The sequence below is a fragment of the Siphateles boraxobius genome, unplaced genomic scaffold (genome assembly GCF_051911475.1).
Source record: "Siphateles boraxobius isolate OS27281-9 unplaced genomic scaffold, OSU_SipBor_1 112, whole genome shotgun sequence".
NCBI classification, from domain to species: domain Eukaryota; kingdom Metazoa; phylum Chordata; class Actinopteri; order Cypriniformes; family Leuciscidae; genus Siphateles; species Siphateles boraxobius.
In genome coordinates, this window is record NW_027508714.1 from 172,501 (window position 1) to 187,500 (window position 15,000).

Sequence of the window (15,000 nt, forward strand, 5' to 3'; positions counted from 1 at the left end):
GTCCAGAGTCTTCCTCACCAGAACCTTGTAGACCTGCAGCACATCCACATTACTGTCATTCCTGACCCGAGATGGGAACCAGCGCAAACACACTCATGATGAGGTTCTGGGGAACCAGCGCAAACACACTCATGATGAGGCTCTGGAGAACCAGCGCAAACACACTCATGATGAGGCTCTGGGGAACCAGCGCAAACACACTCATGATGAGGCTCTGGAGAACCTGCGCAAACACACTCATGATGAGGTTCTGGGGAACCAGCGCAAACACACTCATGATGAGGCTCTGGGGAACCAGCGCAAACACACTCGTGATGAGGCTCTGGAGAACCTGCGCAAACACACTCATGATGAGGTTCTGGGGAACCAGCGCAAACAAACTCATGATGAGGCTCTGGGGAACCAGCACAAACACACTCATGATGAGGCTCTGGGGAACCAGCGCAAACAAACTCATGTTGAGGTTCTGGGGAACCAGCGCAAACACACTCATGATGAGGTTCTGGGGAACCAGCGCAAACACACTCATGATGAGGCTCTGGAGAACCAGCGCAAACACACTCATGATGAGGCTCTGGGGAACCAGCGCAAACACACTCATGATGAGGCTCTGGAGAACCTGCGCAAACACACTCATGATGAGGTTCTGGGGAACCAGCGCAAACACACTCATGATGAGGCTCTGGGGAACCAGCGCAAACACACTCATGATGAGGCTCTGGAGAACCTGCGCAAACACACTCATGATGAGGTTCTGGGGAACCAGCGCAAACAAACTCATGATGAGGCTCTGGGGAACCAGCACAAACACACTCATGATGAGGCTCTGGGGAACCAGCGCAAACAAACTCATGTTGAGGTTCTGGGGAACCAGCGCAAACACACTCATGATGAGGTTCTGGGGAACCAGCGCAAACACACTCATTATGAGGTTCTGGGGAACCAGCGCAAACACACTCATGATGAGGCTCTGGGGAACCAGCGCAAACACACTCATGATGAAGTTCTGGGGAACCAGCGCAAACACACTCATGATGAGGCTCTGGGGAACCAGCACAAACACACTCATGATGAGGCTCTGGGGAACCAGCGCAAACACACTCATGATGAGGTTCTGGGGAACCAGCGCAAACACACTCATGATGAGGTTCTGCGGAACCAGCGCAAACACACTCATGATGAGGCTCTGGGGAACCAGCGCAAACACACTCGTGATGAGGCTCTGGGGAACCAGCGCAAACACACTCATGATGAGGCTCTGGGGAACCAGCGCAAAAACACACTCATGATGAGGCTCTGGGGAACCAGCGCAAACACACTCATGATGAGGCTCTGGGGAACCAGCGCAAACACACTCATGATGAGGCTCTGGGGAACCAGCGCAAACACACTCGTGATGAGGCTCTGGGGAACCAGCGCAAACACACTCATGATGAGGCTCTGGGGAACCAGCGCAAAAACACACTCATGATGAGGCTCTGGGGAACCAGCGCAAACACACTCATGATGAGGTTCTGGGGAACTAGCGCAAAAACACACTCATGATGAGGTTCTGGGGAACCAGCGCAAACACACTCATGATGAGGTTCTGGGGAACTAGCGCAAAAACACACTCATGATGAGGTTCTGGGGAACCGGGGACACAGCTCAAACACACTCATGATGAACCAGCGCAAACACACTCATGATGAGGTTCTGCGGAACCAGCGCAAACACACTAATGATGATGTTCTGGGGAACCAGCGCAAACACACTCATGATGAGGTTCTGGGGAACCAGCGCAAACACACTCATGATGAGGCTCTGGGGAACCAGCGCAAACACACTCATGATGAGGCTCTGGGGAACCAGCGCAAACACACTCATGATGAGGCTCTGGGGAACCAGCGCAAACACACTCATGATGAGGCTCTGGGGAACCAGCGCAAACACACTCATGATGAGGCTCTGGGGAACCAGCGCAAACACACTCATGATGAGGCTCTGGGGAACCAGCGCAAACACACTCATGATGAGGCTCTGGGGAACCAGCGCAAACACACTCATGATGAGGCTCTGGGGAACCAGCCCAAACACACTCATGATGAGGCTCTGGGGAACCAGCCCAAACACACTCATGATGAGGCTCTGGGGAACCAGCGCAAACACACTCATGATGAGGTTCTGGGGAACCAGCGCAAACACACTCATGATGAGGTTCTGGGGAACCAGCGCAAACACACTCATGATGAGGTTCTGGGGAACCAGCGCAAACACACTCATGATGAGGCTCTGGGGAACCAGCGCAAACACACTCAAGATGAGGCTCTGGGGAACCAGCGCAAACACACTCATGATGAGGCTCTGGGGAACCAGCGCAAACACATTCATGATGAGGCTCTGGGGAACCAGCGCAAACACACTCATGATGATGCTCTGGGGAACCAGCGCAAACACACTCATGATGAGGCTCTGGGGAACCAGCGCAAACACACTCATGATGAGGTTCTGGGGAACCAGCGCAAACACACTCATGATGAGGTTCTGGGGAACCAGCGCAAACACACTCATGATGAGGCTCTGGAGAACCAGCGCAAACACACTCATGATGAGGTTCTGGGGAACCAGCGCAAAAACACACTCATGATGAGGCTCTGGAGAACCTGCGCAAACACACTCATGATTAGGTTCTGGAGAACCAGTGAAACACACTCATGATGAGGTTCTGGGGAACCGGGGAACCAGCGCAAACACACTCATGATGAGGTTCTGGGGAACCAGCGCAAACACACTCATGATGAGGTTCTGGGGAACCGGGGAACCAGCGCAAACACACTCATGATGGGGTTCTGGGGAACCAGCGCAAACACACTCATGATGAGGTTCTGCAGAACCAGCGCAAACACACTCATGATGAGGCTCTGGGGAACCAGCGCAAACACACTCGTGATGAGGTTCTGGGGAATCAGCGCAAACACACTCATGATGAGGTTCTGCGGAACCAGCGCAAAAACACACTCATGATGAGGTTCTGGGGAACCAGCGCAAACACACTCATGATGAGGCTCTGGGGAACCAGCGCAAACACACTCATGATGAGGCTCTGGGGAACCAGCGCAAACACACTCATGATGAGGTTCTGGGGAACCAGCGCAAACACACTCATGATGAGGTTCTGGGGAACCAGCGCAAACACACTCATGATGAGGCTCTGGGGAACCAGCGCAAACACATTCATGATGAGGCTCTGGGGAACCAGCGCAAACACACTCATGATGAGGTTCTGGGGAACCAGCACAAACACACTCATGATGAGGTTCTGGGGAACCAGCGCAAACACACTCATGATGAGGCTCTGGGGAACCAGCGCAAACACACTCATGATGAGGTTCTGGGGAACCAGCGCAAACACACTCGTGATGAGGTTCTGGGGAATCAGCGCAAACACACTCATGATGAGGTTCTGGCGAACCAGCGCAAACAGACTCATGATGAGGCTCTGGGGAACCAGCGCAAACACACTCATGATGAGGCTCTGGGGAACCAGCGCAAACACACTCATGATGAGGTTCTGGGGGACCAGCGGAAACAAACTCATGATGAGGCTCTGGGGAACCAGCCCAAACACACTCATGATGAGGCTCTGGGAAACCAGCGCAAACAGACTCATGATGAGGTTCTGGGGAACCAGCGCAAACACACTCATGATGAGGTTCTGGGGAACCAGCGCAAACACACTCATGATGAGGCTCTGGAGAACCAGCGCAAACACACTCATGATGAGGCTCTGGAGAACCAGCGCAAACACACTCATGATGGGGCTCTGGGGAACCAGCCCAAACACACTCATGATGAGGCTCTGGGGAACCAGCGCAAACACACTCATGATGAGGTTCTGGGGAACTAGCGCAAACAGACTCATGATGAGGTTCTGGGGAACCAGCGCAAACACACTCATGATGAGGTTCTGGGGAACCAGCGCAAACACACTCATGATGAGGCTCTGGAGAACCAGCGCAAACACACTCATGATGAGGTTCTGGGGAACCAGCGCAAACACACTCATGATGAGGCTCTGGAGAACCTGCGCAAACACACTCATGATTAGGTTCTGGAGAACCAGTGAAACACACTCATGATGAGGCTCTGGGGAACCAGCGCAAACACACTCATGATGAGGCTCTGGAGAACCAGCGCAAACACACTCATGATGAGGCTCTGGAGAACCAGCGCAAACACACTCATGATGAGGCTCTGGGGAACCAGCGCAAACACACTCATGATGAGGCTCTGGAGAACCAGCGCAAACACACTCATGATGAGGCTCTGGGGAACCAGCGCAAACACACTCATGATTAGGCTCTGGAGAACCTGCGCAAACACACTCATGATGAGGCTCTGGGGAACCAGCGCAAACACACTCATGATGAGGTTATGGGGAACCAGCGCAAACACACTCATGATGAGGCTCTGGGGAACCAGTGCAAACACACCCATGATGAGGCTCTGGGGAACCAGCGCAAACACACTCATGATGAGGCTCTGGGGAACCAGCGCAAACACACTCATGATGAGGCTCTGGGGAACCAGCGCAAACACACTCATGATGAGGCTCTGCGGAACCAGCGCAAACACACTCATGATGATGCTCTGGGGAACCAGCGCAAACACACTCATTATGAGGCTCTGGAGAACCAGTGCAAACACACTCATGATGAGGCTCTGGGGAACCAGCGCAAACACACTCATGATGAGGCTCTGGGGAACCAGCGCAAACACACTCATGATGAGGCTCTGGGGAACCAGCGCAAACACACTCATGATGAGGTTCTGCGGAACCAGCGCAAACACACTCATGATGAGGTTCTGGGGAACCAGCGCAAACACACTCATGATGAGGTTCTGGGGAACCAGCGCAAACACACTCATGATGAGGCTCTGGGGAACCAGCGCAAACACACTCATGATGAGGCTCTGGAGAACCTGCGCAAACACACTCATGATGAGGCTCTGGGGAACCAGCGCAAACACACTCATGATGAGGCTCTGGGGAACCAGCGCAAACACACTCATGATGAGGCTCTGGAGAACCTGCGCAAACACACTCATTATGAGGCTCTGGAGAACCAGTGCAAACACACTCATGATGAGGCTCTGGAGAACCTGCGCAAACACACTCATGATGAGGCTCTGGGGAACCAGCGCAAACACACTCATGATGAGGTTATGGGGAACCAGCGCAAACACACTCATGATGAGGCTCTGGGGAACCAGTGCAAACACACCCATGATGAGGCTCTGGGGAACCAGCGCAAACACACTCATGATGAGGCTCTGGGGAACCAGCGCAAACACACTCATGATGAGGCTCTGGGGAACCAGCGCAAACACACTCATGATGAGGCTCTGCGGAACCAGCGCAAACACACTCATGATGATGCTCTGGGGAACCAGCGCAAACACACTCATTATGAGGCTCTGGAGAACCAGCGCAAACACACTCATGATGAGGCTCTGGGGAACCAGCGCAAACACACTCATGATGAGGCTCTGGGGAACCAGCGCAAACACACTCATGATGAGGTTCTGCGGAACCAGCGCAAACACACTCATGATGAGGTTCTGGGGAACCAGCGCAAACACACTCATGATGAGGTTCTGGGGAACCAGCGCAAACACACTCATGATGAGGCTCTGGGGAACCAGCGCAAACACACTCATGATGAGGCTCTGGAGAACCTGCGCAAACACACTCATGATGAGGCTCTGGGGAACCAGCGCAAACACACTCATGATGAGGCTCTGGGGAACCAGCGCAAACACACTCATGATGAGGCTCTGGAGAACCTGCGCAAACACACTCATGATGAGGCTCTGGGGAACCAGCGCAAACACACTCATGATGAGGCTCTGGGGAACCAGCGCAAACACACTCATGATGAGGCTCTGGGGAACCAGCGCAAACACACTCATGTTGAGGTTCTGGGGAACCAGCGCAAACACACTCATGATGAGGCTCTGGGGAACCAGCGCAAACACACTCATGATGAGGCTCTGGGGAACCAGCGCAAACACACTCATGATGAGGCTCTGGAGAACCTGCGCAAACACACTCATGATGAGGCTCTGGGGAACCAGCGCAAACACACTCATGATGAGGCTCTGGGGAACCAGCGCAAACACCCTCATGATGAGGCTCTGGGGAACCAGCGCAAACACACTCATGTTGAGGTTCTGGGGAACCAGCGCAAACACACTCATGATGAGGCTCTGGGGAACCAGCGCAAACACACTCATGATGAGGTTCTGGGGAACCAGCGCAAACACACTCATGATGAGGCTCTGGGGAACCAGCGCAAACACACTCATGATGAGGTTCTGGGGAACCAGCGCAAACACACTCATGATGAGGTTCTGGGGAACCAGCGCAAACACACTCATGATGAGGCTCTGGGGAACCAGCGCAAACACACTCATGATGAGGCTCTGGAGAACCAGCGCAAACACACTCATGATGAGGCTCTGGGGAACCAGCGCAAACACACTCATGATGAGGTTCTGCGGAACCAGCGCAAACACACTCATGATGAGGCTCTGGGGAACCAGCGCAAACACACTCATGATGAGGCTCTGGAGAACCAGCGCAAACACACTCATGATGAGGTTCTGGGGAACCAGCGCAAACACACTCATGATGAGGTTCTGCGGAACCAGCGCAAACACATTCATGATGAGGCTCTGGGGAACCAGCGCAAACACACTCATGATGAGGTTCTGGGGAACCAGCGCAAACACACTCATGATGAGGCTCTGGGGAACCAGCGCAAACACACTCATGATGAGGTTCTGGGGAACCAGCGCAAACACACTCATGATGAGGCTCTGGGGAACCAGCGCAAACACACTCATGATGAGGCTCTGGGGAACCAGCGCAAACACACTCATGATGAGGCTCTGGGGAACCAGCGCAAACACACTCATGATGAGGCTCTGGAGAACCAGCGCAAACACACTCATGATGAGGCTCTGGGGAACCAGCGCAAACACACTCATGATGAGGTTCTGCGGAACCAGCGCAAACACACTCATGATGAGGCTCTGGGGAACCAGCGCAAACACACTCATGATGAGGCTCTGGGGAACCAGCGCAAACACACTCATGATGAGGCTCTGGAGAACCAGCGCAAACACACTCATGATGAGGTTCTGGGGAACCAGCGCAAACACACTCATGATGAGGCTCTGGGGAACCAGCGCAAACACACTCATGATGAGGTTCTGCGGAACCAGCGCAAACACATTCATGATGAGGCTCTGGGGAACCAGCGCAAACACACTCATGATGAGGTTCTGCGGAACCAGCGCAAACACACTCATGATGAGGCTCTGGGGAACCAGCGCAAACACACTCATGATGAGGTTCTGCGGAACCAGCGCAAACACACTCATGATGAGGCTCTGGGGAACCAGCGCAAACACACTCATGATGGGGCTCTGGGGAACCAGCGCAAACACACTCATGATGAGGCTCTGGGGAACCAGCGCAAACACACTCATGATGAGGCTCTGGGGAACCAGCGCAAACACACTCATGATGAGGCTCTGCGGAACCAGCGCAAACACACTCATGATGATGCTCTGGGGAACCAGCGCAAACACACTCATTATGAGGCTCTGGAGAACCAGTGCAAACACACTCATGATGAGGCTCTGGGGAACCAGCGCAAACACACTCATGATGAGGCTCTGGGGAACCAGCGCAAACACACTCATGATGAGGTTCTGCGGAACCAGCGCAAACACACTCATGATGAGGTTCTGGGGAACCAGCGCAAACACACTCATGATGAGGTTCTGGGGAACCAGCGCAAACACACTCATGATGAGGCTCTGGGGAACCAGCGCAAACACACTCATGATGAGGCTCTGGAGAACCTGCGCAAACACACTCATGATGAGGCTCTGGGGAACCAGCGCAAACACACTCATGATGAGGCTCTGGGGAACCAGCGCAAACACACTCATGATGAGGCTCTGGAGAACCTGCGCAAACACACTCATTATGAGGCTCTGGAGAACCAGTGCAAACACACTCATGATGAGGCTCTGGAGAACCTGCGCAAACACACTCATGATGAGGCTCTGGGGAACCAGCGCAAACACACTCATGATGAGGTTATGGGGAACCAGCGCAAACACACTCATGATGAGGCTCTGGGGAACCAGTGCAAACACACCCATGATGAGGCTCTGGGGAACCAGCGCAAACACACTCATGATGAGGCTCTGGGGAACCAGCGCAAACACACTCATGATGAGGCTCTGGGGAACCAGCGCAAACACACTCATGATGAGGCTCTGCGGAACCAGCGCAAACACACTCATGATGATGCTCTGGGGAACCAGCGCAAACACACTCATGATGATGCTCTGGGGAACCAGCGCAAACACACTCATTATGAGGCTCTGGAGAACCAGTGCAAACACACTCATGATGAGGCTCTGGGGAACCAGCGCAAACACACTCATGATGAGGTTCTGGGGAACCAGCGCAAACACACTCATGATGAGGCTCTGGGGAACCAGCGCAAACACACTCATGATGAGGCTCTGGGGAACCAGCGCAAACACACTCATGATGAGGTTCTGGGGAACCAGCGCAAACACACTCATGATGAGGTTCTGCGGAACCAGCGCAAACACACTCATGATGAGGCTCTGGGGAACCAGCGCAAACACACTCATGATGAGGTTCTGCGGAACCAGCGCAAACACATTCATGATGAGGCTCTGGGGAACCAGCGCAAACACACTCATGATGAGGTTCTGCGGAACCAGCGCAAACACACTCATGATGAGGCTCTGGGGAACCAGCGCAAACACACTCATGATGAGGTTCTGCGGAACCAGCGCAAACACACTCATGATGAGGCTCTGGGGAACCAGCGCAAACACACTCATGATGGGGCTCTGGGGAACCAGCGCAAACACACTCATGATGAGGCTCTGGGGAACCAGCGCAAACACACTCATGATGAGGCTCTGGGGAACCAGCGCAAACACACTCATGATGAGGTTCTGGGGAACCAGCGCAAACACACTCATGATGAGGTTCTGAATCAATGGTTAGGAACACGAATCTGCCAAAGTCACAGGATTTCAGTAAACAAGGCTTTGCTACATCATGTCAATGAACCAATGAGTTTTATAATAACCCCATTTTAATAGCACATTTGTATTTAAAAAAAGGAAGTGTATCAGTTAATTGTCCCTTAAGAAGATAAAATAACTTTATCCAGACATGTCATATTTAACAGTATTAGGTGATGTGTAAGATTGCATTTAATAGATTACTTTCAAGAAAACAGTAGCAGTTGTTCTGTTTTCCTGCATGTTCTGGTTCCTCTAGGATCAGTCTCTGGCAGAGGAACTGTGGGCGGGGCTACAGCTTGTGATTGGTCAGATTCACAGACCAATGAGAATGAGGCTGTAATGTAACTGACCTGCAGCTGTTAATAACTGTGTGTTTACTTCTGATAAGTAGGGAAGTGTTCAGACGAGGGTTACAACACCGCGAGTTACGAGCCTCCTTTACTGACAGAGGAAATACGGAAAGATTTTTATATTTCATATTTGCACATTGCCTTTCCAACTTCAAACTTTATTACAATAAACCAACAGAGTATCCCCAGACGAACGCCTCCCCACTTCCTGTCGCCGCTGCTATCATGAAGAAAACATTACAGTGTGTAATGCTGAAGACATTAACTAACTAACCCGATGAAGACACTTTTGTCGGTATTGTACGAAAGACGTGTGTGGTATCGTGTTGATTTTGGTTAATGATGTTTTTTTGTTCCTGATGATGTTTGTCGGATGTTGTGAGTGTCTGTGAGCCGTCGTTGTCCTGTTAGATGAAGCACTCACAGTGAACTTGGCCCGCTCCTCCATCACCTCGTATCCCAGAACCGTGGGTGTGATGGGCCGGTCCTGCCAGTGAGCCGGGCTCTCCGGCGCGCTCTCGGGGTTCGGGGAACAGGAGTCGGGGATCGGGGAGCTGGAGAACAGCACGGATCGCTCGGAGCCGCCGAGTCTGGCCCGGGTCACGGGACTCTGGCTTCGGTCCGGCACTGAGACGGCTGCTCTCCGCGGTGCTCGGTCTATCGGGACCGGGACCGGGACAAACGGCGCGGCCATCGCTGATACACACACACACCTGAGGAGACACACAGGCTGATACACACACCTGAGGAGACACACAGGCTGATACACACACCTGAGGAGACTCACAGACTGATATACACACACACACACACCTGAGGAGACACACAGGCTGATAAACACACACACACACACACACACCTGAGGAGACTCACAGACTGATATACACACACACACACACACACGCACACGCCTGAGGAGACACACAGGCTGATACACACACACACACACACACACACACACCTGAGGAGACACACAGACTGATACATACACACACACACACACACACACACACCTGAGGAGACACACAGACTGATACACACACACACACACACACACACACCTGAGGAGACACACAGACTGATACACACACACACACACACACACACCTGAGGAGACACACAGACTGATACACACACACACACACCTGAGGAGACACACAGGCTGATACACACACACACACACACACACACACACACACACACCTGAGGAGACACACAGGCTGATACACACACACACACACACACACACACACACACACACACACACACACACACTTCACTGACAGTAGTTTCCGTCACTGTTATAAACACTGTTCCCAGATCAGGCTTTTCCAGTGACTGCACTGACGGTCTTCTGTGGAGCTGAACAGAACTAACGACTCTAATGTCTTCTGTGGAGCTGCTTTATGAAGTTGAATTTAGTTTCATATCTGATGAAGTTTACATATCTAATTCTGTTATTCTCCTGTTTATCCCGTGAAACTGCACAAAGCTGAGTCTTCTCTGTTCAGATTATCCTTATATCTGAGGACTACAGTATATCCGAGACGGTTATAAACACATATTTACAGTCTGAGGAGAGAAATGAGCGTTAAACATCGACAGAAAGAGTAATTTTGACTAATATCATAATTAAAAGACAAACAAACAACACGCGATCACTAAACCAGATCAGATTCACACAATGTTTAATAATATTATGTAGTCTATTTGCATTTCATATTTTCTACAATAACAATAATAAGTAAATATGTTCATCTTTACTGTATGTTTTTCTCGCTGTTATTCCTCCATCCGTCTGACTCTCAGCCGGAAATACGTCATCATGTCACGGCGGAGATGATGTATAACGTACACTTGAAACAGAAATTTCTATATAAATGTGCATAGCAATGAATACACATTCATATTTTAGTTTGGTAGATTTATTTTTGTTCGGTTTGCGAACGATTCTTATAAATCTTTTAAGCGATTATTTTCAATGAACCATTTAAATATGTTCGCGCAAAAACGGAATGCTCCGATATTTAGACGAGAAGTTTGTTGTGTTTTAATCAAACCGCCACATTTACCGAACAAACTAACTTTACAACGCAGAAATTAATAACTGGAAAGGAAAATGAAGCGACGCTCAAAGGAGGCGGAGTTTCGTCTCTGATTGGTCAGTCTCGCCGGCCCTTCAGCCACGTGGGCTCGAGACGCCGCTGTATCAGGAAGCTTGACTCGCTTCGTCTTGTATCGTTTAAGTGTTTGTTTGTTTGTTTATTTGGTGTGTGTGTGAGTGTGTGTGTGAGAGAGAGAGAGAGAGAGAGAGACTGTGATGGATGTTCGGGTGTGTGGGATGTTCAGCGCCGCGGTTCTGATCCGCTTAGTTCTGCTGTGTGTCGGTGTTTATCAGGATCAGAATCTGCAGCTCAAATACACTGATGTGGATTATCACGTGTTCACTGACGCGTCCAGATTCATCACACAGGTGACACAAACACACACATAAAATTTCATATTCATAAGTGTAAATTCTCCAATCATAAGCCATTATTCAAAGTCTTTCTCATCGAATTTCACCAATACCCTCAAACGCTTTCTATCTCTGAGAAGTCCAAAGCTAGGAAAACATTATCCTGTTGTGCTCTTTTCAAAATCCCTTTCTAAAATTTGTAACATTTTATTATCTTAAAATGCTGTTGTTTGTATCTATTTATGTATGTGATTATCCTCTCTTGCATTATTATTATTATTGTTGTTATTTTTTTTTGGATTTTTTCTCTTTAATGTCTCCTCTGGTGTTTGTTCTATTCTTTGTATTTCATGTGATTATTAAAAAAAAAAAAAAAAAAAAAAACACACACATACACAAGCGCGCAGTATTTTAATTACATGTATTTGAAATACGTATTTAATTACTTTTGGGTATTTTGTAATTTGTGTTTTCCCTAACAAAAATAAATGAAATGTAATTTGTAATTAAATACTTTGAGAGGCTGTAATTTGTATTTAAAATACTTAGAATAATTATATTGTTTTATTTAGCATATATTAACTTTCATCACCAGGCTTAATAGGACCATAGACATATGAAATACGAATAGGACTACCAAATTGCATATCAAAGTTTAAGAAAATCACGTGACGTGACTGACCCTGTTCACATTTCCGGGTTTCTCAGAAGTGGAAAGCGTCATAGTTGGGTAAACTTCTATAGCAGTGGGTTAGAGATTGGGTTAAATATATTTTCTGTGTTCCCGTTTGCTCAGAGAGAGATTGATAATGGCAGCTGGAAGAGAGAAAGATGCCAACACGTCACAGCCGCTGTATTAGCAACACCCTCACAGCGGCGTTAGATAGGTTTTTGTAATATAATACAAATATATTGTTATAGGCGTAATGGTCTTTTATTATGACAGTATTAAAAGCGCATCTTCTGCACTAAACAATGAAATACGATATTCTATAATCTTACGTGTATCTCACTCTACAGTTAATCTCACACTTCAAACGACTGTACATTTTGTTTGAATGTTTTTATTTTCAAATTACTTGCATTTTATTTAAATACTTTTTTCACAGCAGTATTTTGTGTTTTATATAAATACATTTGATGAGTAGGTATTTGTAATTTAAATACTTTTTAATGCATTTGTGCCCATCTCTACACACACACACACATACAGATCACAGTTAATTTATAACACCAAATCAAATCAAAATCAAATCCTTTTATTGTCACACAACCATATACACAAGTGCAACAGTGGGTGAAATTCTTAGGTGCAGTTCCGAGCAACATAGCAGTATGACACGATGTGACGAAAACAATTACAGCAAACATCAGATTTACATAGATTACACATCTAATGTGCGCACAATTACTCACAGTACCATATACACTAACAGAACAATAAATAATATACAATGTACAATATACAACAGTTTACAATATACAACAATATACAATATACAACAATTTACAATATACAACAGTATACAAAAATACAAAAAGAGGTAATTATACATAGAATAGATACTCGTAAGGTGCAAATATATATATATATATATATATATATATATATATATATTATGTAAATGCAGTAGGTTATGTTGTGCTGTGTTGACAGTTAGAATGTTTATGGTTATTGATCATGAGGGATCAAGAGTTTAGAAATCTAATTGCTTGTGGGAAGAAGCTGTCATGGAGTCGGCTGGTGTGTGTCCTGATGCTGCGGTACCGCCGGCCTGAGGGTAGCAGTGAGAGCAGCCCATGGCTCGGGTGGCTAGAGTCTCTGATGATCCTCCGAGCTTTCTTCACACACCGCCTGGCATATATATCCTGGAGGGAGGGAAGCTCACCTCCGATGATACGGCTGGCAGTGCGCACCACCCTTCGCAAGGCTTTGCGGTTACGGCTGGTAGTATTGCCAAACCAGGCAGTGATGCAGCCAGTCAGGATGCTCTCGACGGTGCTGGTGTAGAACTGTGTGAGGATGTGGCGGTTCATTCCAAACTTCCTCAGCCGTCTCAGGAAGAAGAGGCGCTGATGAGCCTTCTTCACGACGGCCTCAGTGTGGACGGACCATGTGAGTTCCTCTGTGATGTGGACACCGAGGAACTTGAAGCTGCTGACTCTCTCCACCGGTGCTCCATTGATGGTGATGGGGCTGTGTTCTCTGTCGTTCTTCCTGAAGTCGACCACTAGCTCCTTGGTTTTGCTGATGTTGAGGGAGAGGTTGTTCCTCTGACACCAGTGCGTCAGAGTGAGCACCTCCTCTCTGTAGGCCGTTTCATCGTTGTCGGTGATCAGACCTACGACCGTAGTATCATCAGCAAACTTGATGATGGAATTAGAGCTGTGAGTTGCCACGCAGTCATATGTGTACAAGGAGTACAAGAGTGGGCTGAGAACACAGCCCTGTGGGGCTCCAGTGTTGAGGGTCAGTGATGAGGAGATGTTGCTGCCTATTCTAACCACCTGGCGTCTGTTTGACAGGAAGTCCAGGATCCAGCTGCACAGCAAGCTGTTTAAGCCCAGAGCCCGGAGTTTCACATCAAGCAAGGAGGGCACTATGGTATTGAATGCTGAGCTGTAGTCTACAAATAGCATTCTCACATATGTGTTCCTCTTTTCCAGGTGGGAGAGAGCAGTGTGTATTGTAGATGCAATAGCATCATCAGTGGAGCGGTTATTGCGGTATGCAAACTGCAGTGGGTCCAGTGAGGAAGGTAGAACAGAGCAGATGTAATCTCTGACTAGTCTCTCAAAGCATTTACTGATGATGGGGGTCAGAGCAACAGGGCGCCAGTCATTTAAGCAGGTGATGTTGGTTTGCTTCGGTACAGGTACGATGATGGACGTTTTGAAGCATGTGGGGACTACAGACAAGGAGAGGGACCAATTGAAAATGTCCGTAAAAACACCAGCTAGTTGGTTCGCGCACTTTCTGATGACGCGGCCCGGAATACCGTCTGGACCCGCGGCTTTACGGATGTTCACCCGACGGAAAGATCGGGTTACATCCGCTAC

At 49.1% G+C, this 15,000-nt stretch overlaps 2 protein-coding genes across 3 annotated transcripts in view; one reads left to right on the forward strand and one right to left on the reverse strand.

The window, feature by feature from the left end:
• snx16 (sorting nexin 16) overlaps positions 1–11,314 on the reverse strand; it is a 20,917-nt gene extending 9,603 nt beyond the window's left edge. Inside the window, exons 1-3 of the mRNA XM_077199192.1 lie at positions 11,247–11,314; positions 9,907–10,195; positions 1–33 (exon numbers count right to left, since the gene is read on the reverse strand). The exon at positions 1–33 is cut by the window's left edge and continues 54 nt beyond it. Coding sequence (XP_077055307.1) covers positions 1–33; positions 9,907–10,176 — 303 coding nt within the window. The 5' untranslated portion in view covers positions 10,177–10,195; positions 11,247–11,314. The remainder of the gene's footprint in view (positions 34–9,906; positions 10,196–11,246) is intronic.
• Positions 11,315–11,668: 354 nt separating this feature from the next.
• Positions 11,669–15,000, forward strand: part of pigm (phosphatidylinositol glycan anchor biosynthesis, class M) — a 9,721-nt gene continuing 6,389 nt past the window's right edge. For both annotated transcript variants that reach the window (XM_077199164.1, XM_077199169.1), the window contains exon 1: positions 11,669–11,955. In XM_077199164.1, coding sequence (XP_077055279.1) covers positions 11,803–11,955 — 153 coding nt within the window. In that variant the 5' untranslated portion in view covers positions 11,669–11,802. The remainder of the gene's footprint in view (positions 11,956–15,000) is intronic.